Consider the following 21,735-nt stretch of genomic DNA (forward strand, 5'->3'; position numbering starts at 1 on the left):
CGTTCCTAGAAGAAGACACTAAGGAGCATGTCTGCAGTGAAGCCAGTGCTGAGTGGAAGGAGGTGGTGTCAGAGCAGCTTGGTCCTGGCCTGGCATGAGGAGAGGGGGAGGCTTTGGGGAGGGAGCTTGAGCAGGGAGTGCTGTTTTCTTCAATGGATTACTGGTGCCACCAGAAATATGCTTCAATGAAATGTTTGTATCCATTTGTCAAACCATTTGGTAATAGTGGTCTTCATGGGTTTCTTATGTTTCCAGCAGTTCTCAACACACACACACACATACATACACACACAGAGAGTTTTTCCTTGTTTCTGTATCTGACTTTTCTTTATAAACAGTTATTACACTTAATACAATACTGAATGTTAGGGTTTTCAAATGTCTTTATGTGTGTGACCCATATTAATACTTTTGATAAAAATCAGAACTTAACATAACTTAGTATCTAATTCTATTACAGAATTATTCTGCCCTTAAAAATAGAAAAAAGAATATTAAGCAAAGGACTCCTTTGAGGGATAATCTTCCTTCCCTTTTAATGATTTGATTTATTAAAGTATTTTATAGAAAAATTATGTAATTTGAGCTACATTTATAATACATTTTAAAACTCCTCTAAATTGGACAGAAGTAGAGAATAACTGGGGTTAAATTTCTAGACTTTATTTTGGAATAAAAGGTTGCTGTAGGAACTAAATTTCAGTCCTGAAGATAGAAAAATATATCTTGTAATGCTGAGGCCCAGAGACAAATCAAGGGTACTTAAAATCTGTTGAAACGTTAAAGGAATGTTTGTGTCCCATCCAGATGTTGGTAATACAGCCTTGTCAGATTAACCAATTTGCTTCTATCTTTCCTCCCTCTTTGCCTTGGACAGTAGGGGATTTTAAGGAACAAAGTTAAAGATGAACATTATACATGCAAAATCTTTATTTCTTTAAAGATCATTTATTTGAAAGACCAACAGAGAGAGGGAGTGGGAGGGGGGAAGTAGAAAGGTACAGAGAGAGAGAGAGAAATCTTCCAACTACTGGTTCATTTCCCAAATGCCCACAACAGCTGAGGCTAGGCCATGCCAAAGCCAAGAGCCAGGAACTCCATCCAGGTCTACTGAATGGGTGGCAGAAACACAAGTGGTTGCGTCATCATCTGCCTGCCTCTCAGATACATTAGCGGGAAACTGGATTGGAAGCACAGAGTCGCTGGGACTCATCTGGCACTGTATCATGTAAGGAATTGTGGGGACCCAACGCAGTGTGCCACAACACCCATCCCCAGATCTTTGTTTTTACCATCTCTTTTCATCATTAAAATGCTATACCTTGTTTCTCATTTATTTTGTTCATTTTTGGCATACCAGTAAGTAAGGTCTGTTCTTACAAGGACTCTAAAGGCAGTTTTAGCCATTATCCTGGTGAACTATTCCTAAAGAGTGCCTTTGTATGTAGAATATGATTTCTGCTATGCTAATTTTGATGGAATTTCTCAGTAGCATTTCATTGGGTACCATTTGGGATCTGAATGTCTTGTCACATATATTTTCAATCCATCTAAAACATGAACAGCTATAATTGGGGGAAGGGCCTTTAGATAAACAGTTGTGCTGAAAATCTTTTTATATATTTCTACTAAAACAAGGGTACTTGAAAATGTGGAAAAATGGATTTAAAATAAGTTTTATTTTGGTACAAAAACAACTTGAAATCATATATGCAAGAGGTATTCATAAAGTTCATAGGAATGCATATTACAAACAAAGTGTGCTTGATTTCAAGTTTTTGTACCTGGTTAAACTTATCTTTCAGTTCCATTTTTTCCATGAGCTTTTGAAGTACCCTCAAATTTGCATTGTCAGATTCTTTCTAACTCTACTGGGCCATATCATTCTAATAATTATAGTAGTCACACAGTTTCTCAAATACACTAACACCAATTGAAAACTAATAGTGATGAAGGCCGGGAATTATCAGTTGAGCTGTCTCTTGGGATGCCCGCATCTCATATCAGAGTGCCAGGGTTCTAGTCTTGGCTCCACTCCTCATTCTAGCTTCCTGCTAATGCACACCCTGAGAGGCAGCAGGTGAGGGCATTAGTATTTGGGACCCAAAACCATGTAGGAGATTTGGATTGAGTTCCTGGCTCCCAGCTTCTGACTGGTCCAACTTTGCCTATTGTGAGCATTTGGGAGGAGCATCAGCAGATGGGAGATTTCTCTGTGTCTGTTTCTTTCTCTCTCTTTGTGTGTATATGTGTGTGTGCCTCTCAAATAAATTAATTTTTAAATGGTTGTGAAAAACCGTATAGCTCCTTTCTGTGTTTATTTATAGATATTGAACATCTGAATAGACAATCACAAATACTATTGATAGGGTTATCTTGTTTGTGAAATTATTTAAGCAAAGTATTTGAATTTCTGCATTGGAGAACTTATAGTTTAACAGAAGTTAAAGATGGAAACATTTAAAAGACAATTCATAGGATGAAAAACAAATTATAAATACATTACTTTTACTAATAGTTATATTTTTCATATGTTTACATTATATCATAATGATTCACATGATCAGAAGTTCAGCTCAATCATCAAAACACCTCCAAGAAATTGAAAAAGACTTCTGTGTGGGAATTATATTATCACTTGCAAGTAAAGATGTCTATGTTTAAAGGAAATACTAACTTAAAAGAACAGTTAATTTTAAAACACAAATCAACTGTTTCTCTAGGAGATAGGTGTATATCCATGTTAATAATAGCATTATTCATGATAGCCAAAAGATGGAAGCAACGCAAATGTCTATTGACAGATGAAGGAATAAACAAAATGTGATTTAATAAATATAATGCAATGTTACATAGCCTTTAAAAAGAACATAATTCTGGCTGGCACCATGGCTCACTAGGCTAATCCTCCACCTGCGGCACCAGCACTCTGGGTTCTAGTCCTGGTTGGGGCACTGGTTCTGTCCCGGTTGCTCCTCTTCCAGTCCAGCTCTCTGCTGTGGCCCTGGAAGGCAGTGAAGGATGGCCCAAGTGCTTGGGCCCTGCACCTGCATGGGAGACCAGGAAGAAGAACCTGGCTCCTGACTTCGGATCGGCGCAGCACGCTGGCTGTAGCAGCCATTTGGGGGTGAATCAACGGAAGGAAGACCTTTCTCTCTGTCTCTCTCACTGTCTTAACTCTGCCTGTCCAAAAAAAAAAAAAAAAATCAGACAAATGGTACATCATTATGGTAAGTGAAATAAGCCAGTCATAAAAAGGCAAATAGTGTAGTGATGCTTCTTACGTGAGGCATCTAGTACAATGATACTCATAAAAATAGAAAATAAAGTGGTGGCTGCCATAGGCTGGGAGGCAGGGAAATGGGCAATTGTTGTTTAATGGGAACAGAGTTTGTTTTGATGAAAAGAGCTCTAGCACAAAATTTGTATTACTGTATGTTATACATTTTAAAATGGTTAAATTTTGTGTTGTATTTAGCAACAATAAAAAATTGGAAAACAATTTCCATCTTAAGCATCTTTAAATGTCCACTTCAGTGGCATGTTCATAGTGTTGCGCCGCTGTCCCTGCTGTCCACTTTTGTCTCTTCATGTAGGCCACATTCTGCTTTCTGCCTCCGTGATTTTGCTTCGCATGAGTCCCTCACATAAGTTGAATTACACAGTATTTGTCCTTTCTGACTGGCCTGTATCTCTTAGCATAATGTCTTCAAAGTTTATTCATGTTGTAGAATATTACAGAATTTCCTTATGTTCACATTTTGATTATACATGATCTGTTGACAGACACTTGGATTGCTTCCATATTTTAGCTGTTGTGAATAACACAGCAATGAGCAAGAATGTACAAATATATCTTAAAGACCTTGTTTTTAGTTAGTTTTTGGTTACATAAGATGGTAAATTTTATATATATTTTATAGTAATTTTATAAAGCAAAAATAATTTTGTAAAGCAGTAAGAAGTCAATAAAAATGTATTTATAGGGAAAATTATATAGTTTTAAGACAATGAGGTAAAATATTTTAAATGAAATAAATATCACTATTACTGACTTCACTCATATTCTTACCTGAACAAACTTACCTGAAGTCCAGATCTGCCAAATAGTGCACACAGAGAGCTTAAAGCTGGGGCAATGAAAGAGGAGAAGGGAAGTTTCTCTGGCAGTTGCATCTCCCCCACCCTAGTCTTTTTTATTTTTATTTTTATTTTATTTATTTGACAGGTAGAGTTATAAACAGTGAGAGAAAGAGAAAGGTCTTCCTTCCATTGGTTCACTCCCCAAATGGTCGCTACAGCCGGCACTGTGCTGATCCGAAGCCAGGAGGAGCCAGGCGCTTCCTCCTGGTCTCCCATGTGGGTGCAGGGCCCAAGTACTTGGGCCATCCACCACTGCCCTCCCAGACCACATCAGAGAGCTGGACTGGAAGAGGGGCAACTGGGACTAGAACCTGGCGCCCATATGGGATGACTGCGCCACAGGCGGAGGATTAACCAAGTGAGCCACGGCGCCAGCCCCACCACCCTAGTCTTTTTCTGTTTGTTTTTGTTAGGATTTTATTTATTTGAGAGCAGAGTTACAGACAGAGGGAGAGACAGAGATAAAGGTTTTCCATCCGCTGGTTCACTCCCCAAATGACCTCAACGGCCAAAGCTGGGTCGATCTAAAGACAGGAGCCAGGATCTTCCTCCAGGTAACCCACACAGATGTAGGGGCCCAAGCACGTGGGCCATCTTCCACTGCTTTCCCAGGCCATAGCAGAGATCTGGATTGGAAGAGGAGAAGCCAGGACATGAACCGCAGTGCATATGGGATGCTGGTGCTACAGGCAGAGGCTTAACCCACTACGCCATAGCTCCAACCACTCTTTTTCTCTTTTTTGAGTTAGAGAAGATCAGACTCTCTAAGTCATCACATAAATTAGGCATCACTTCAGCTAGATTAAAAACTGTAGTAACTGTAGGTTTTGTTTTGTTTTGTTTTAAGATTTATGTATTTCAAAGGCAGAGTGTTACAGAGAGAGATTTTCCATCCGCTGGCTCACTCTCCAAATGGCCAGAATGACTGGAGCTGAGCAGATTTGAAACCAAGAGCCAGGAACTTCTTCCAGGTCTCCCACATGTGTGCAGGGTCCCAAGAACTTGGGCCATCTTCCACTGCTTTCTCAGGCCATCAGCAGGGAGCTGGATTAGAAATGGAGCAGCCAGGACATGAACTGGCGCCCATACGGGATGCCGGCATTGCAGGTGGCAGCTTAACCCACTGTGCCACAGCACTAACCCCAGCATTCTCAACAGACCAAATCACTACTTTGAATATTATGTGTCTATTCAGAGGAACACTGAGGAACTAGAATAGTGAATAGGCTGCTCAGTCTGCAAAGCATGGCCCATGGAAACAGACTTCCAAGATGGAAGCCATGATCTCTGTGCAGCTGTTTGTGGAACAAGGATATGAAAGAGGAATTTATTTGGAACATGGGTAAAAATTATAGAAGGACAGATTTCAACTTCACACACACACAAAAATACTGTTTGAAACTTAGAGTTACCTGACAGGCTTCTTTGTTGGGAGATCTGCTCCCCCACAGGAAAATTTTAAGAAGAAGATAGCTTACTTTCTCTCTGGAATTGTATGGGAAATGCCTTCCTTGGTGGCGGTCTCTGGGACATTTATTTAGTTCCTTGAGACTTGAAAACCACTGATCATGACCATAACAGCCAGATTAAAAGTCTCATTATTCTGAGTGTTTATTTTCCACTTTAATCATTCAGTATAGAAAGTGAGGGGCCACTGAAAGATTCTGAGCAGAAGAATGACATGGTTTGATTTTTATTTAGAAAGGTCACTGAGTTGGCAATATGAGAATTAAATTAAAAACTAGGGCCTGGAAGCCAGGAGACCGTTTTAGAGGCTGCTGCCATGGCATAGGTAGGAAATGATTAGAAACAAAAACCAAGACAGTAGCAGTGGTGGGTAGAGAAAATGGGCTAGATTTAAACCAGTCCACTAAGAAGTAGAATTAAAAAGATCTGACACATGATGGGAAGGGAGAAGTCTGAGTTAATTCTGACTTTATTGCTTTGGGGATTGAGCCAATACTGTTGAGTTTGGCAGAGGTAGAATTTGCGGAAGGAGCTGTAAGTTTGAAGGGAAAAATCTTTTATTTAGCTTTTGAACTGGTAAATTAGCTGGTAACTTAAATTTACCTCAGATTAAGTAATCCAATAGTAAGAATCTGCAAAGTCGGATATACAATTTAGGAGCCGTATCTGAGCCAGAGAAATAGCACTGGGAGACATGGATGTGAGTATGACAGGCAAAGGCATGGAAGTCCAAGGTGACTGGGACTCAGCTAGGGAGACTGAGAAGCAGTCAGATAGATATAGGGGTGCCTGGGCAAGCCCTTACAATATCTTACAGTCCATAGTTTATAATTGCAATGACAATACAGGCTTAAATGTAAAGAGACAGAACACCAGAAACATTGGGTTTTTAAAATTTACTTTATTTGATAGATTTCACATGCAGCTGAAAATGATTTTTCATAAAATTGTGATGAAGATTCTAAAATTCTGAAATAGTCTGTAATTTTAAGAATATTCTGGGTCTTTGTGTAGTCATTAGTTTTAATTTTTATTTGGTCTGAATATTTTTGGCTTTTTCCATTCTTATTTTACTTTGTTTTTTATGAAATTGACTGTGTTAGCTTTGAGTCAGCCAGTGCAGATATATTATATGGCTCAATTAAAAAATTATACTTCAATAAAAATCATACTTCTTTAAACATAAGAGCTTATTACCCTCCTTATGTTCTTTGTTACCTAAGGAAATGCAACTTCACCACAAGTACAAAGACCATCATTCATGGACTACTTTGATAAGCAGGACTTTAAGAATAAGAGTCATGAAAACTGTAATCAGAACATGCATGAACCTTTCCCTATGTCCAAAAATGTTTTTCCTGATAACTGGAAAGTTCCTCAAGATGGAGACTTCGATTTTGTAAGTACACTTCCATTCTCCCAGTTATGTTTTTTCCTTCTGGATTTTGTCATCACATTGATAAATATAATATATATATATATATATATATACATATGAAATGTGATTGTAAATAAAATTATAGATATATTAAATTCATTCTGTAGTCATATATGTGGGTTAGGGGTATGGTGAAATTGTAGTTTCTTGAAAAAATGTGTTTGCAGAAAAATGTATATAATTGCTTATAGGTAAATAGTTCAAATTGAGAGAAATATTTAGGACTCCTTAAAACTAAAGTGACAACTATTTCAAAAGATGTTTTCAATGATGCAAATGTGAGATACACCGACAGTCTTGAAACTCAGTTATCAAAATAATTTAAAAGGTGTAATGACATAGACTTTGAGAAATTTGCTCTAACTTTGAAGATTAACTGAATTAGTTTCTATTTAAATACGTTTCAATTCCACTTGGTTTGTCAGAAATAATAGTCCTGTTCTATATCTGGATAGCCTATAAACTAAAATCATAAAATCATGCCTTATCTCCTGTTATATTAATTGCTCTTATTTATTTCTTATTTATTTCTTATTTATTTCTTTTGAAAAATATAGTTCAGATAAACTATTCTAAGCAGCTGATTGTAGAACATGAAAGAAGCAAATTCTCAAAATGAGTTGCATTTAGTAAAAAAATTAGAGCAGACAAGCAAGTGTGTTTTGACTAATTACTTTTTCATGCTGTTTTAGAAGATTTTTCTAAATAAAATTAGGATCCTTTATAATTATGTTTATCAGTAAATACAGTTATTTGTAAATAAAATTTCAATCTACAGGGCCTTCAAAAAGTTCGTGAAAAATTATATTTAAAAACTATGCATGTGTCTCAAGGTTTTTGGCACTTAAATAAGCTTAGCTTTTAATTCCATTTTCCACATACTTTTTGAAGTACCTTTGTATATGTATACTTTAATTCTTTTGAAGCAATGTTAAACCACTTTGCTTACATATCATGATTTTAAATGCTTTGAGATTATAAATATTTTAAGTTTTAAGTACCTAGTTTCAAAATCTGTTCTTAAAAACTTTAATACTAATTGCTAGCAACTATTAGCAATGTAATTCACAGGTTAGCTTGAAAATATTATTTGTAATATCTACTTGCTGTTTTTTCAAATGTTGAAGTAAAAAAAAAAATTAGAAAAAAGCAATCTGGATTTCTCCAGTTCTAATAAGATTTCATTTTAAGCTATTTATGCTTTAAAATTTATTTAGAATGCTGACATTCAAGCTTTAAATCATTCATCAACACAATGAATAATGTAGAGTATTTAGCATCAAAGAACTCTGCTTTGTCTCAGTTGGAATAAATCCTAATAGCCTCTGGGAAATAGTTTGAAATGAGCGAGCACAAGTAATGAATAAATTATCATAGTTAAGGAATAACAAATAAAATGATTTAATTCTGTTTCTTTTAGTCTTTGCTGCCACCCCGAAACGTAAAGGTTTAGGATAACTATTTTATTTGCTCACCATTTTGTGGGTTAACAGTTTGCACAAGATCGCTGAAGAGGTTCTTCTGAGGTTTCTCAAGTGCCTGCAGTCATCTGCCAACTTGACTGGGACAGAGTGATCTCTCTAAATTACCTCCTCCTGTATCTAGCAGTTGTGCTAACTGTTGGCTAGGTCATATAACTCCATTAGGCAAACCTGGGGTTTTTATGTGGCAGTAGCTGCCTTTCACGAGAGTAGAGATGAGAGCTGCAAGACCTCTTGATCTTAGCTTAGAAGGCACACATTGACTATTTACAACAGCATCAGAAAGAATGAAATTCATAGGAAGAATCTTAAGCAAAGAAGTGAAAGACTCAGACTCATACACTGAAAACTGCAAAATGTTAAAGAAATTAAAGAAGATATCAGTACATAAAATGATATTTTTATTCCTGGATTGGAAGACTTGATATTGTTACGATGTTAATACTGCCCAACATGATCTATAAGAGCCTAATAACATTTTTTGTAAAGACATAAAAAAAAATCTTAAAATTCACATGGAATCTCAGGGGATCCTAAATGGTCAAAACCATCTTGAAAAAGCAAAACAAAAGTGGAAGTCTCATCTTTCCTGATTCCAAAATGTACTACAAAGGAACTATAATCAAAACAGTGTGGTGGTACTGGCATAAAGACATAGTTATTGACCAATGTAATACAAAAGATAGCCCAGAAATAAACCCTCTTCTCCATGATCAAATGATTTTTGACAAGCATGCTGAGACTACTATTCAGAGATAAACGACACTCCTTTCAAAAAAGTGGTGCTGGGAAAGCTGGATATCCACATGTAGAAAAATGAAGTCAGCCCTTAACTTGTATCATTTACAAAAATTAACTCAAAATGCATCAAAGATCTAAACATTACAACTAAAATTCTTAGCTAAAACATAGGGGAGAAGCTTCATTGGTATTGGATTTAGCATTGATTTCTTGGATGTGACACCAAAAGCATAGGTGAAAAAAATAGATATATTGCACTATATCAGAATGAAAAGCTTTTGGGCACCTAGGGCTTACGTTGCTTGCTTCCCACATCAGACTGCCTGGGTTTGATACAAAAAAGTTCCACTTCAGACTGCAACTCCCTGTAATGCAGACCCTAGGAGGTAGTGGTGATGGCTCAAATGATTGGGTTCCTGCCACACACAGGGAACCTGGATTGAATTCCCAGCTCTTGACTTTGGCCTCAACTATGTGACCTTGTGAACATTTAGAGTGCAACCCAATGGGTGGTGCACTCTCACAAATAAATAAGCTTTAAAAAAAATTAAAAGCTTTTATGCATCGAAGGACAGTACCAACAGAGTGAAAGACAAAATATGGAATGGGACAAAATATTTGTAAATCTTAAATCTTAATATCCAGAATGTATATTGAACTCCTACAATTCAGTAACAACAAAGAAAACAAACATTCCATTTTGTCAAAGGACTTAAATAGCTATTACTCTGAAGAAGATAAACAAGTGGTTAATAAGTCCATGAAAAGATGTCCAGTATCACTAATCATTAGAGAAATGCAAATCAAAGTCACAATGAGATCCTATTTTATACTCATTAGGATCACTGTTCTCAAAAAGCAAAAGAGCACACAGTATTGTATATATTTTACTACAAGAAAATAATAAATACATAAGAGGTGGGGGGAATTAGTCAAAATATATCTGAAGGCTAGTCTGAGTTTCAGAGATGTGGAAGTAGATGTCACCTCCTGAGAGGACAAACAGCAGTTACATTGGAAAGGGACCTGTGGGGTGGGGAAAAAATTGTTATATTTGCAAATAATCTACTAGAAATTGTAATAATTAAAATTTAACATAAATTGGAATATTGAACTTAAGAAACTGGAGAACACTTGTGATCTTTTAAAATTTCCACATACACAGTTGTCATGACACATAGCCTTCCATTGTCTCTGTTAGGCTTATTCTAGCTTATGAATTGGTTTCTATGGTGGCTAGCTCATATAAGTTAACTTTTTGTAACATTTTCAGTTCATCAAGTGTTTTAGAGTTTCCTTTATTTGGAAATTTCAAGATTTATTAGGAAACGCTAAGAGATTAAGCAATGTTCAAAACGTTTTGCTTTGGGCTGTGCTGAACACTATGGTTAAAAATTATATTTATACTGATTTATTAAGTTAAGAAGACAAGGTAAATTAATGGTCGGTTAAATTATAATCCCAAGCAATAATTCAGACATTGTCAAGTGGCTTTGGATAAGAGGGGGACTTAGTGAAGGCTCATGTAGTTTATGAAATTATAATGTGGAGGGAGACTTTGTCTAAGCATTGGAAGATGGATAGCAGAAGGAGAGGAGGCAGGCACTTCAAAAATAATGTGTGTAATAAAAGCTTAGAGGTAGAAAAGCACAAGCTATATTGGGTGTCAGTCAAGTAGTGACTTCCAGGTCTCTGAAGTTCATTTGGAACAACATAGGAGATAAAGTGGGAAGGTAGGTGTGGGTCAGATGAGGGAAGCCTTACAAAATTGCCAAGTCAGAATTTGTATTTCCTAAACAGTAGGAAGCCACTAAAAACTTTTTTAAGTTGAAGAATGACATGATGAAGTCTCTTTAAGTCTGGAGCATGGGCCTGAAATAGTGGAGTAATAAAATAGAAAAGAAGAAAAACAAAAAACAGGAATAGATGTAGGAGATACTGAAAAAGATTATTTCAAATAGAAACAGCTGATTTACTACATTGACAAGTACTGTTTGATTACAGTGATGAACAAAATGATAAAGGATGAAAGTAATAAAATAAAGACAAATGCTGTCACAGTAGAAAAGAGACTTTAAGAGTTCCTGTGACTGGATCCAGTTTTTTGCAGATTTCTTTCTTCTCTGGCTGCTATAGGACAGTTAGCTCTCAGAAAGCAGTGGCTGGGAGGAGGGAGCTGAAACTTTCTTCCTTCCTGGACATTGATTGCCCCTGTCAATGGGAGGCCTTGGACGTTATCACCCAGAGGAAGAGGAAATCTTTGTAAAAGCTCCTGAGGGACTGTAAAGGAGGAAGGGGGAGGGGAGAAGTAAGAGATGCATAAAGAAGCAATTGCCAGGAAATGAATCAAGAATTGCTGAGAGTAGGAGCATGGCAAAAGACAAGGGAAGATGTGTGCAAGAAGATGGTAAAGAAGAGCATTGTGGGAGCGCAGTGATTTCATAGAATGGGTGTGATTTGATAGAGTGCTTTGCTCACAAAGCAAGAAGATAGACTAACAACCAGAATAGATTTCCACTAAAGACATTGGCTGTTAATGACTAGGGAAATCTGGTTTTATTCTTTCCTTTCTCTTGTTGTTTTTTTTTTTTAATAAGATTTATCTTATTTATTTGAAACCCAGAGTGAGAGTGAGAGTGAGAGAGAGAGAGAGAGAGAGAGAGAGAATCCTTCATCTGCTAGTTCACTCCCCAAATGGCTGCAACAGCCAGGGCTGGGCCAGGCAGAAGTCAGGAACCATGAACTCCATCTGGGTCTCCCATATGTGTGGCAGGGACCCAACGACTTGGGCCATCATCCCCTGCTTTCCCTGATGCAGTAGCAGAAAATTCGATTGGAATTAGAGCAACTGGGACTTAAAAAGGTGCTCATATGAGATGCTGGTGTTACAAGCAGCAGCTTAATCCCCTGTGCCACAGCACTGGCCCCACTTCTTTTCTTCTTGTATGTGTTTGTGTGTATGTCTTCCCTTTTTATGATACAAGTGTCTTAAGGTTAACTTCCAAAAGAGAACTGGATTTTGATTCCTATGGAATTTTCCTAATGGAAATTGCTTAAAACAACCTGAACTTGTTTTGATTGTATTTTCAGAACATAGAAGGCTTGTTCTTCTGCCAAATGTTCATCCCTCAGAGCAAGCTTGCTCTTATTTATTTATTTATAAAGCAAAGATTCGGAGAGACAAAAATAGAGACAGATCTTCCATCTGCTGGTTTACTCCCTAAATGCCCGCAATAGCCCTGTCTGGACCAGGTCCAAGCCAGGGCCCAAAACCCAAGCTGGGTCTCCCATATGGGTAGCAGAAACCAAAGTATTTTAGCTGTCACCACTGCCTTCCAGGATGCACACTACTAGCAGGAATCTAGAATTGGAAGCAGAGCCCGGACTTGAACCCAGGCACTCTGATATGAGATGCTGACATCCCAAGTAATCTCTTCATCACTGCACCAAATACCCACCCCCAGAGCAGATTCTTAAAGGACAAAATAAGAGAGACACCTGCTAAACAGATGTGTGGACTAGGAAGCATTCTTTACCTTAAAGCCTATGTGCAATATAATTTATGTATTTTCTTTTAAATCTTTAGTATTTGTCTTTTGAGTTTTCTATAAATTATTTCATGTTGTGTAGATGTAATGAGATAGTCAGAGAATTTAAGATGTCACCAATTTGGGGCTTATAATACAAAGAGAAGAGATAAAATCTATTTGGACTAATTGAACTCCACTAAAAGAAATATTGCTTAAGATGTGTGTATGAAGATTTCTAAAACAAATGTAAAAGGCAAATCTGTTTATTATAACACTAGTCTAATGTTTCAGTTTTTGTTAAAATTATTTCCAAACAGCCTTAGCTTCCAGATTGTTTAGTGTTAAATAGAGAGCGTGTAGATCATGTTTTGCAGAAATTACAGTGTCATATTTTTAAAAGTTATATTTTGGGTAACGTAAAGATTTTGGAATAAGGACAAAAATCTAAAAGCCATCTGTTAACCAACTATATTGGTTCCAAATTTTAAAAAAAGAAATTGAATTGACATAATTACTGGTATAAGAGGAATTAGGTAAATCAACCATTCTTGGTTTTTGACCCAAACTGAATTGTAAATTAAAATTTCTTGATTACTCTGATTCTTATTTATTTGCTTTGTGCTGTTCTTTTGAGATAAGGGACATGGGAATTCTCAAGGGCAGTACTAGAGAAACAACCTCCATAACTGTGGCAGAGACAAAAAAAAAAATCCTCTCCCCAACGCATAAACGTGTCTGAGTTTACCCAGGTTTTCTGTAGACCTGCCTCGGATTGTTGGTTTGGCAAGCGAGCATGGCTATAGGGAAACAATACAGAGCAAAGAAGTCAGTGTCACAACCCAGGGAAAGTACCAGCTGTGCTGCCACAGGCACCGCCGCATCCGCTGCATTTGTTCTGGAAAAAACCCCTCTACACAGCCAGCAGTCATGAGGGGGTAGTAGTAACACTGGACGCAGCACGGGCTGCAAGAGCCCACGGAAATGTAGCAGCCAGGCCAGCCCTTCAGAAAGCCCTCAGCAACAGAGGCCCTACAGCAGGCCTGAAGGTCAAAATGTTAGCCAGCAGCGCCTACCAGCTTTTACCAGTGTGGCCGTGTGTGATCATCTGCTTTATCTGTCCCAGCACAGATGATGTTTTTGCTGCTGGAAGAGGAATTGGCTGCAAGTTTCCCCTGTAGTGTACTCCGTACTCAAAGAACCGCTTGTTCTCCCGAGTCCCTCCTTCTGTGGGCTGAGGAAAACAGTGCAGTTGAGTGAAGTATTTAAGCACATTGTCATCGATTAGCTTCGCATTAATTAAATGATTATTCTCAAGTATTTCCAGATGTTTGCAAGAGTATTAAAGTATGAAAAGATAACTATAGATAGTTCAGATTTATTTCCTTTAGGGTAAAGAAGAAATAAACACACAAAATCCCAACTGTTCCAGCGGACAGCCCTGGATAAGAGTTTATGATTACAGGTGTACATGTGGCGTGAACTGGAGTGTATGTGGCACATTGTGCTTTCACGACTCACTCATTCCTCGTAGAGCCAACAGGAAATTAAAATTAATGAGAAGCCTGCACTCTGAAACACTTAGAGAATTCTTGACTATTTCAGTCCTTTGCCAGCTCACGAAATCTGTGCTGGCAGTCATATCCAACAGATGGTGTGGCATGTGCACAGTTGTGTCATGTGATTGTCTAGGTCCATGTAGAATTTTTGTGAGGTTTTGACCATCACTCTGAAGCACTTTAAGACAGTTATAGCCTTTATTTTGAAAAGAAAGTGGCCTTTCTGAAAAATGATTGTTTATGTACAAGTAGAAAATAATATTAATAATTAGTCACTAAGCAACTAACCTGGATTTAATTGATACTGTAGTGGTTAAAGTTAACAAAAATTTTAGTGTTTCTGACACTGCTTCCTTTTTTTCTTTAGTATAATCCATTAATGCTCTTGGACACCTGAGGAGAATAAGTATTTTGTTTTCTTATTCCTAAACATGCTATTTAAGGCTTCCCTACTCGTGAAACTTTTATTTAGTTGTTGTATCTAGGCAAAGTTTACAGAAACATTAAGCTAATTCTGCTTTTTTAGGTAATTAATACCTTAAGTTAAAACTCATTATATCATCATTTCCTTTACAAATTAAAGTAAGCAATCTTGTACTTATTGGATTAATTATGATAGAAAGCACAGGTGCAGTATGTGGTTTCTTGTCACTGTGTTGGAATTTATTAAGATGTTTAAAGCACATGGCAAAAAGAAAAATGGCTTACCAAAAGGAGTTCTAAAAAGCACAAACTTTTTTATAGTAAATTGTTCTTTTTAAAATGTCATTTATTTAGAAGGCTATGTTGAAAAATTGGCAACTTTGCATTTTAAAACAAAAATACTGTACTCGGAGCATATGTTATGGCTAATGTTGATGTCTGAAAAAGTTATTTTGACTCGGTGGGCTTTCTGTTTCTAACTTCATTTTGGATGTTTAGTCAGTAAGCACGAGGGACTGCTGGACTGATTACATCAAATGAGATGTTAACCAATAGTGGAATTTAGGATCAAAACATGGGCAATCTAATTTATCATGTTTTAATTTAAGACTAATGACCCACAGAGCTTACCTCTTGAAATAAATAAACCATTAGATCTCAAATAGGTTGTTAGAATTGATTAACTAGCAATGCATATATCAGTTTGTATTTTGATGATAAAATAGTTTTTACTTTATTTGTCATAAATGAACTTTGATATGCAATTCAGGATTTCAGAACAGATGTAGTAGTATCAGCAACCTTTCCATCGCTGAATCTATCTTACTTCCTGACGTGTCTCTTTCACAGTTGGAAGTAAGTCGTTCTTTCAGAGCCTAATTAGAATTGTTGACGTGGTTGTCCTGATGCTTGCACCCTTTTCTCCTGACATTATTTCCGTAGTACCTCTCACTCATTAGGTTGGATTCTTCGTGTTGCAAGACTTTCCCAAAAAAAATAACAGCTTTTTTCCCTATAATCCGAAGCTTAGTCATCTTGATCCAAGGCCAAAATAGTCTTACTTTGTAATTATGTTCATCAATAGTGGAAGCATCTTCCTCCCAGAATTACATATAGAACTTAAGGAGAAAAGTGAAAGAAGGTATCAAACTAATGTGATATATTATAGCAGATAAAAATACTTTGGGAAAAGATCTTAATTTAATTGAATTATTATAAAGATACATTTTATGGTTCTTGGCAAAGAAAAAATTTTAAAGATTTATTTATTTATTATTTGAAAGGTAGAGTGACAGACAGAGAAGGAAAACCGTGGGGAGGAAGGGAGAGTGAAAGAGAGAAAGAGAAAGATTGTCTATCTGCTGGTTCACTCCCCAAATAGCTGCAACAGGGTGAGCTGGGCCACGCAAAAGCCAGGAGCCTGGAACTCCATCCAAGTCTCCTACATGGTGTCCTGCAGGGGCCCACATGGTTGAGCCATCTTCCACTGCCTTTCCAGGTACATTAACAGGGAGCTAGATTGGAAGTGATGCTGCCGGGACTCAACCCCAACTCCGGAATGAAATGCTGGCCATAGAAATGGTGACTTAACCCACTGTGCTACAAGTCCAACCCCAACAAAGACACTTTATTTTTTCATAATAAAGTGATGCATGTTGAAATTAGAAATTCAGTATGCTATTGTGCTCACTTCAGCAGCACATACACTAAAATTGGAACAAAATGCATTATTGCACTATTGTTAATTATTAAGGTGGCTCAATAGCCTGGGCTGGAGGATCAGTATAATTCCATGGGCCTTCTCTTCAGTTATTTATTATCTCTTTGTCTTAATGCTGGATTGCAAATGAAGTTTCATAAAAGTTAAGGCTATAAGCATATAAATATAAGAAAGCTAATAACTGGCCATTCTTGGGGTAACTAAATTAAGAGTCAGTTGTAGATCATCTGTGTTAATGGAGGAAGGATCTAAATTAGTCATTTTAGGGATGATGTTCTTTGATGAAGAGAAATTTATTAAATCATTAGTACTTTAGTGATGGCAAATTAAATCATTAGTACTTTAGTGATGGCACAAAATTCCTGCAATCACCTTACTTTTGGTATTAAACTTTTACTCATTCTTGTCCTCCCTTTGAACACTGAAAGACTTTCCCTTAGCATATCCATGGAACACACATGACAGGTTCCTACTCGGTTTGTAAAAGTCAGTGAATTGCACCTAATGTTTGTAAACACATTCCAGTTTCGCACTTTTCTTTATATAGAATTATGGGTATAATATTCCAAGAAAATATTGTTAACAGAGTTGGCAAAATTATTGTTATTGTACATCCTGTATAGTAGTCGCCATTTAACAGCATCTCTTTGGATATGCTGTGAATTCACTTTGTTGCCATTTTGTAAAGAATTTTCCAAAACTTAGTCCATCTGTGAGCACCTTTCTACATTTTTTTTAAAGATTTTATTCATTTATTTGAAAGTCAGAGTTACACAGAGAGGGAAAGAGAGGCACAGAGAGAGACAGAGAGAGATCTTCTGTCCTCTGATTCACTCTCCAGTTGGCCCTAACGGCCGGAGCTGCATCAATCCAAAGCCAGGAGCCAGGAGCTTCTTCCAGGTCTCCCACAAATGTGTAGGGGCCCAAGGATGCCGGCACTGCAGGCGGTGGCTTTACTAGCTACACCACAGCGCTGGCCCCATCTTTCTGCATTTGACATCAGTTACCCTCACCTGTAAGAATTTCCATCCTGTCTCTTGACTCCATATTCAGGCTATCGGGCATTCATTACTTTGGGTTGCTATATAACATTTTGTCGTGACTCAGGATGGGAAGCTGCTTTAGGTTTGAAACTTCTGCATCTCTGATTGTTTTCTAACTGATTAGTTCAAAGTTGTGTGTGACATTTGTCTGCCTGTATGATTTTATGGCTCAAAGTCTGTCCTATCATTTTGCATTGACTAATAAGCTATTATTTTACTAATACAATAGCTTGTTAATGTTGAGATCTTTATATGTGCTGAGTACTTTCAAAATACAGTGCAGAAAATCCTGTGCATAAAGTCCTGTTATCCCTTTTTTATAATGGAAAAAATGAATGCACAGAGAAATTAATAAATTCAGTGGTCAGAATCACTTGTAGATAGTAGAGCCAAAATTTGAACCCAGGAAATCTGACTTTAAAGTTTACCCTGTACTACTTAAAATTACACTGTTACTAAGCCTATAGTGAAGAGGTTAGTTTGAGCCACAATATAAAGTCATTAATCAATAAAGAGTAGATGAGTAAATTTTGACAATGAACCTGAACTCTTGGTAGCAGCAAAACTGAAAACCATTAGAATGAGGCAGGGGTTCAGATTTGGAGCAGGCAGAAGTGCAGGATCCAGAGAGCATTGGCTTAGTGCACAGAAGGCTTTTATGTGCTTTTCTGCTGGACCAGCGCACGTATGCTAAAGGCAACAATGTCTCCAGAACAGAGTAATACTGAATATGATGCAGGTTGTAAGGGCTTTTCAGCCAAGCTAAAGCCTCCTGCATGCAGTTAGCTCCGACTCCTGTGGGAAGTGGACAGCTAATGCAGAATTTTTGTAAAGGGAATACTTTTTTTTGTTGTTTTTTTTTAAAGTGTCAAAGTGAAGTGTAGGAATTAGAGACCCTGGAGACTTAGGGGAACTGGATTTTGATTATTTAAAAAATAGAGAAGAAAGGATAGATTCAAGAAGTCATCTAGAATCATCTGAATCTGGCAACCAGTTATGTGTAAGGGATTAGAATAAAGAAGGCTTCTGATTTGGAGAATTAGATCTGTGGTGTTGCTATCATTTGAAATAAAGAATAGACCAAGAGATAAGAACAGATTTTAGAGGTTGAGTAAGAAGAGTGACCTAATGAGTTCTGTTATGGGTGTATTAAGTTTGCAATGTCTGGAGTATATATAAATCTAGTAGGTAGTTGAAAATATAGGATGGAACAATACATTTTGGAATATCTGACCTAGAAATGATAGGAGGGCACTTCTAAGTGTTCACTGAAAAAAATGGAATTCAAAGAGAAGTTTAGGAGCCTGCAATTGGCTCAGCAGACTAAGCCACCAAATGAAACATTGGCATCCTATGTTGGAGGGCCAGATTGAATCCTAGCTACTTTGCTTCCAGTCCAGCTTCCTGATAATACACACAGGAAGGCAGTAGAAGATGGCTCAAGTGCTTAAGTCCCTACCAACCATGTGGTAGGAAGATCAAGATAGAGTTTCTGGCTCCCGGCTTCAGCCATTTGGGAGTGACTCGGTGGATGAAAGATTTGTCTGTCTGTCTACTGTCTGCCTGTTTGCCTGTCTCTCTCTTCTCTTGGTCACTCTTCTTTCAGATAAATAAATACATCTTGAAAGAAGGTTTATTTTGATACCAAAAAATTTGAAATCTATGCATACCCAGGGTTTTTGAAAAGTTCATGGAAATGGATATTCTGAAAAAATTATGCATGGGATGAATGTTTGGCATAGTGGTTAAGATGCTGCTTAGGATTCCCACATCCATGTCAGAGCACCTGGGTTTGAATCCCAGCTCTGCTTCTAATTCTAGCTGACTGTTAATGCAGACCCTAGGAGGCAGCAGGTGTTCACACAAGTGTTTGGATCCCTGCCACAGATATGGAAGACCAAGATTGGGTTCCAGACTTCTGGCTTCAACATGGCCCATCCCCAGCTGTTGGCAGATATTTGGAGAGTAAGCCAACGTGGGTGATCTCTGTCTTTTTTTTTTAACTTTTATTTAATGAATATAAATTTCTAAAGTACAGCTTATGGATTACAATGGCTTCCCCCTCCCATAACTTCCCTCCCACCCGCAACCCTCCCCTCTCCCGCTCCCTCTCCCCTTCCATTTGCATCAAGATTCATTTTCAATTCTCTTTATATACAGAAGATCAATTTAGTATAAAGATTTCAACAGTTTGCACCCACATAGAAACACAAAGTGAAACATACTGTTTGAGTACTAGTTATAGCATTAAATCAAAATATACAGCACATTAAGGACAGAGATCCCACATGAGGAGCAAGTGCACAGTGGCTCCTGTTGTTGACCCAACAAATTGACACTCTAGTTTATGGCGCCAGTAACCACCCTAGGCTGTCGTCATGAGTTGCCAAGGCTATGGAAGCCTTCCAAGTTTGCCGACTCTGATCATATTTAGACAAGGTCATAAAAGACAGAGTGAGGATAGTAACCAATGATCCTAAGAGTGGCATTTACCAGGTTTGAACAATCATACAGCATTAAGTGGGGAAGAGGACCATCAGTACACACAGGTTGGGAATAGAGCCATTGGTGGTAGAGTAGAGGTTATGATTACAAAGGAATGAGGCCCAAGTACGCTAGACAGGGTCTAGAACAAAGGACAGAGTCATTATTAGAGGAGCTAAGAAAGGTGCTGTCTAAGCTACAATTAAGTGTCTGATTGAGAGGCAAATAGAACCCTGATAGAAGGGGCTTGATAATAATCTGGTGGGCTTTAGGCATTGTAAATTCAGAGGCCCAGACCTATCTATCTCTTCACATGGGGTATATCCTAAGGGAGGTGTGAACCTCCTGGGGGAAGGCACTCTGTTGACTTTCATTACTTGGCTGGCCTGGGAGGAGAGCTGGCCAGGTCAAGGCAGGTGGCATCTCTAACAAGAAATTTACAGTTCTGCCTGCAATGTTGCTGACCCTACTTGACCATCCCCTCAGCTGCAGTGGTCACTTTGGAAGCTGGGCTGAGTGAAGGGCTTTTCAGCTTAGAGCCAATAAGATCTGTGGCTCTGACCTGGGCATCCTTCGACTCCAGGGCAGGTCCATTTCCAGTGATCCAACTCTTGGCAGAGCTGCCAGGGCTCTTCACAAGCTGACTTCTGCTGAAGCCCAGGCTTACCACATTGAAAGCCACTGCAGTGGACTGGCCTGTTGGGTCTCCTTGAGGGCAGATCACTGTACAGATCAGCCATTAATAGGCCTGCCACCCATTGCTTCTGATGCCGAGCTTTCTTTTCCTCCTGGTTTGTGTTAAAGCAGACCAGAGGATGCAAGTCAAGGGAGTGCCTGTGTCCCATCTCTAATCTTCGGTGGCCTGAACTACAAGTCTATAGTCACAGGCATGTTCTGTAGTAGTTTTTCTAAGGTAGACAATGCCCATGAGGAAAATTATATCCTCACTTTAAAACTTTCTTTCCCTTTGGTCTGAAAGGGAGGTTTTTTCTACTTACTGTTTACTTCGCTGATGGCAAAGTGAATCTAGCTATGAGATTATTATTTAAGTTCGTATTTTGGCTATGCTATTACAGAAAAATGTTAGCCATCTCTTTTATAAGCTCTAGAGATTAAATTGTGCGTCCTACAGATTCCTTCATAATAGAATTAGTTTCCTACCTTGAAGAGAATAGAGAAATGAAAGAACAAGTTGGGCTTAGACTAGAGAAATGAGGGAGCAAGTCCTAGATCGCTTGCTGACAATAGCAATATCACATGAATACTTAGCAAACAGTTTCAACCATTAGATAACAACTTAAGAAAACATTTACCAGAAGGTCCAATGCCTTCTATAAATTTTAAGAATCATGTATTTGAAAACACCTCTTAAATGTCTAACATGGTGTAGTTTGTTTAACCAGTAAACTTAAGCACAACCATATAAAATGTTTTAGTTTCTTTCTACCAACAAGTTTAAAACATATGATACACAGATTCAGGTCACACAAATTAAAATGTATCTTTGATTGACTTTAGCAGCTTAAATTTATGGACAATCTTATCTATAAACCATTTAAAATAAAACTCTTAATAAAATTTCCCCATGTGGACATACAATATGTACACACATATAACATAGCATAATAGACCAGTATAGCAATTTTAATAATAGCTTTTAAAATCTTTAACTCTTTTTGTAGATTGCCAATTGATTTGAATTGCTTTTT

The 21,735-nt window shown here is 37.7% G+C and overlaps 1 protein-coding gene across 1 annotated transcript in view; it reads left to right on the forward strand.

Annotated features, from left to right (window-relative positions):
• Positions 1 to 21,735, forward strand: part of STK3 (serine/threonine kinase 3) — a 317,866-nt gene that overhangs the window by 228,150 nt on the left and 67,981 nt on the right. Inside the window, exon 10 of the mRNA XM_062188183.1 lies at positions 6,834 to 7,009. Coding sequence (XP_062044167.1) covers positions 6,834 to 7,009 — 176 coding nt within the window. The remainder of the gene's footprint in view (positions 1 to 6,833; positions 7,010 to 21,735) is intronic.

Source organism: Lepus europaeus, chromosome 4 (genome assembly GCF_033115175.1).
Source record: "Lepus europaeus isolate LE1 chromosome 4, mLepTim1.pri, whole genome shotgun sequence".
Taxonomy (NCBI): Eukaryota; Metazoa; Chordata; class Mammalia; order Lagomorpha; family Leporidae; genus Lepus; species Lepus europaeus.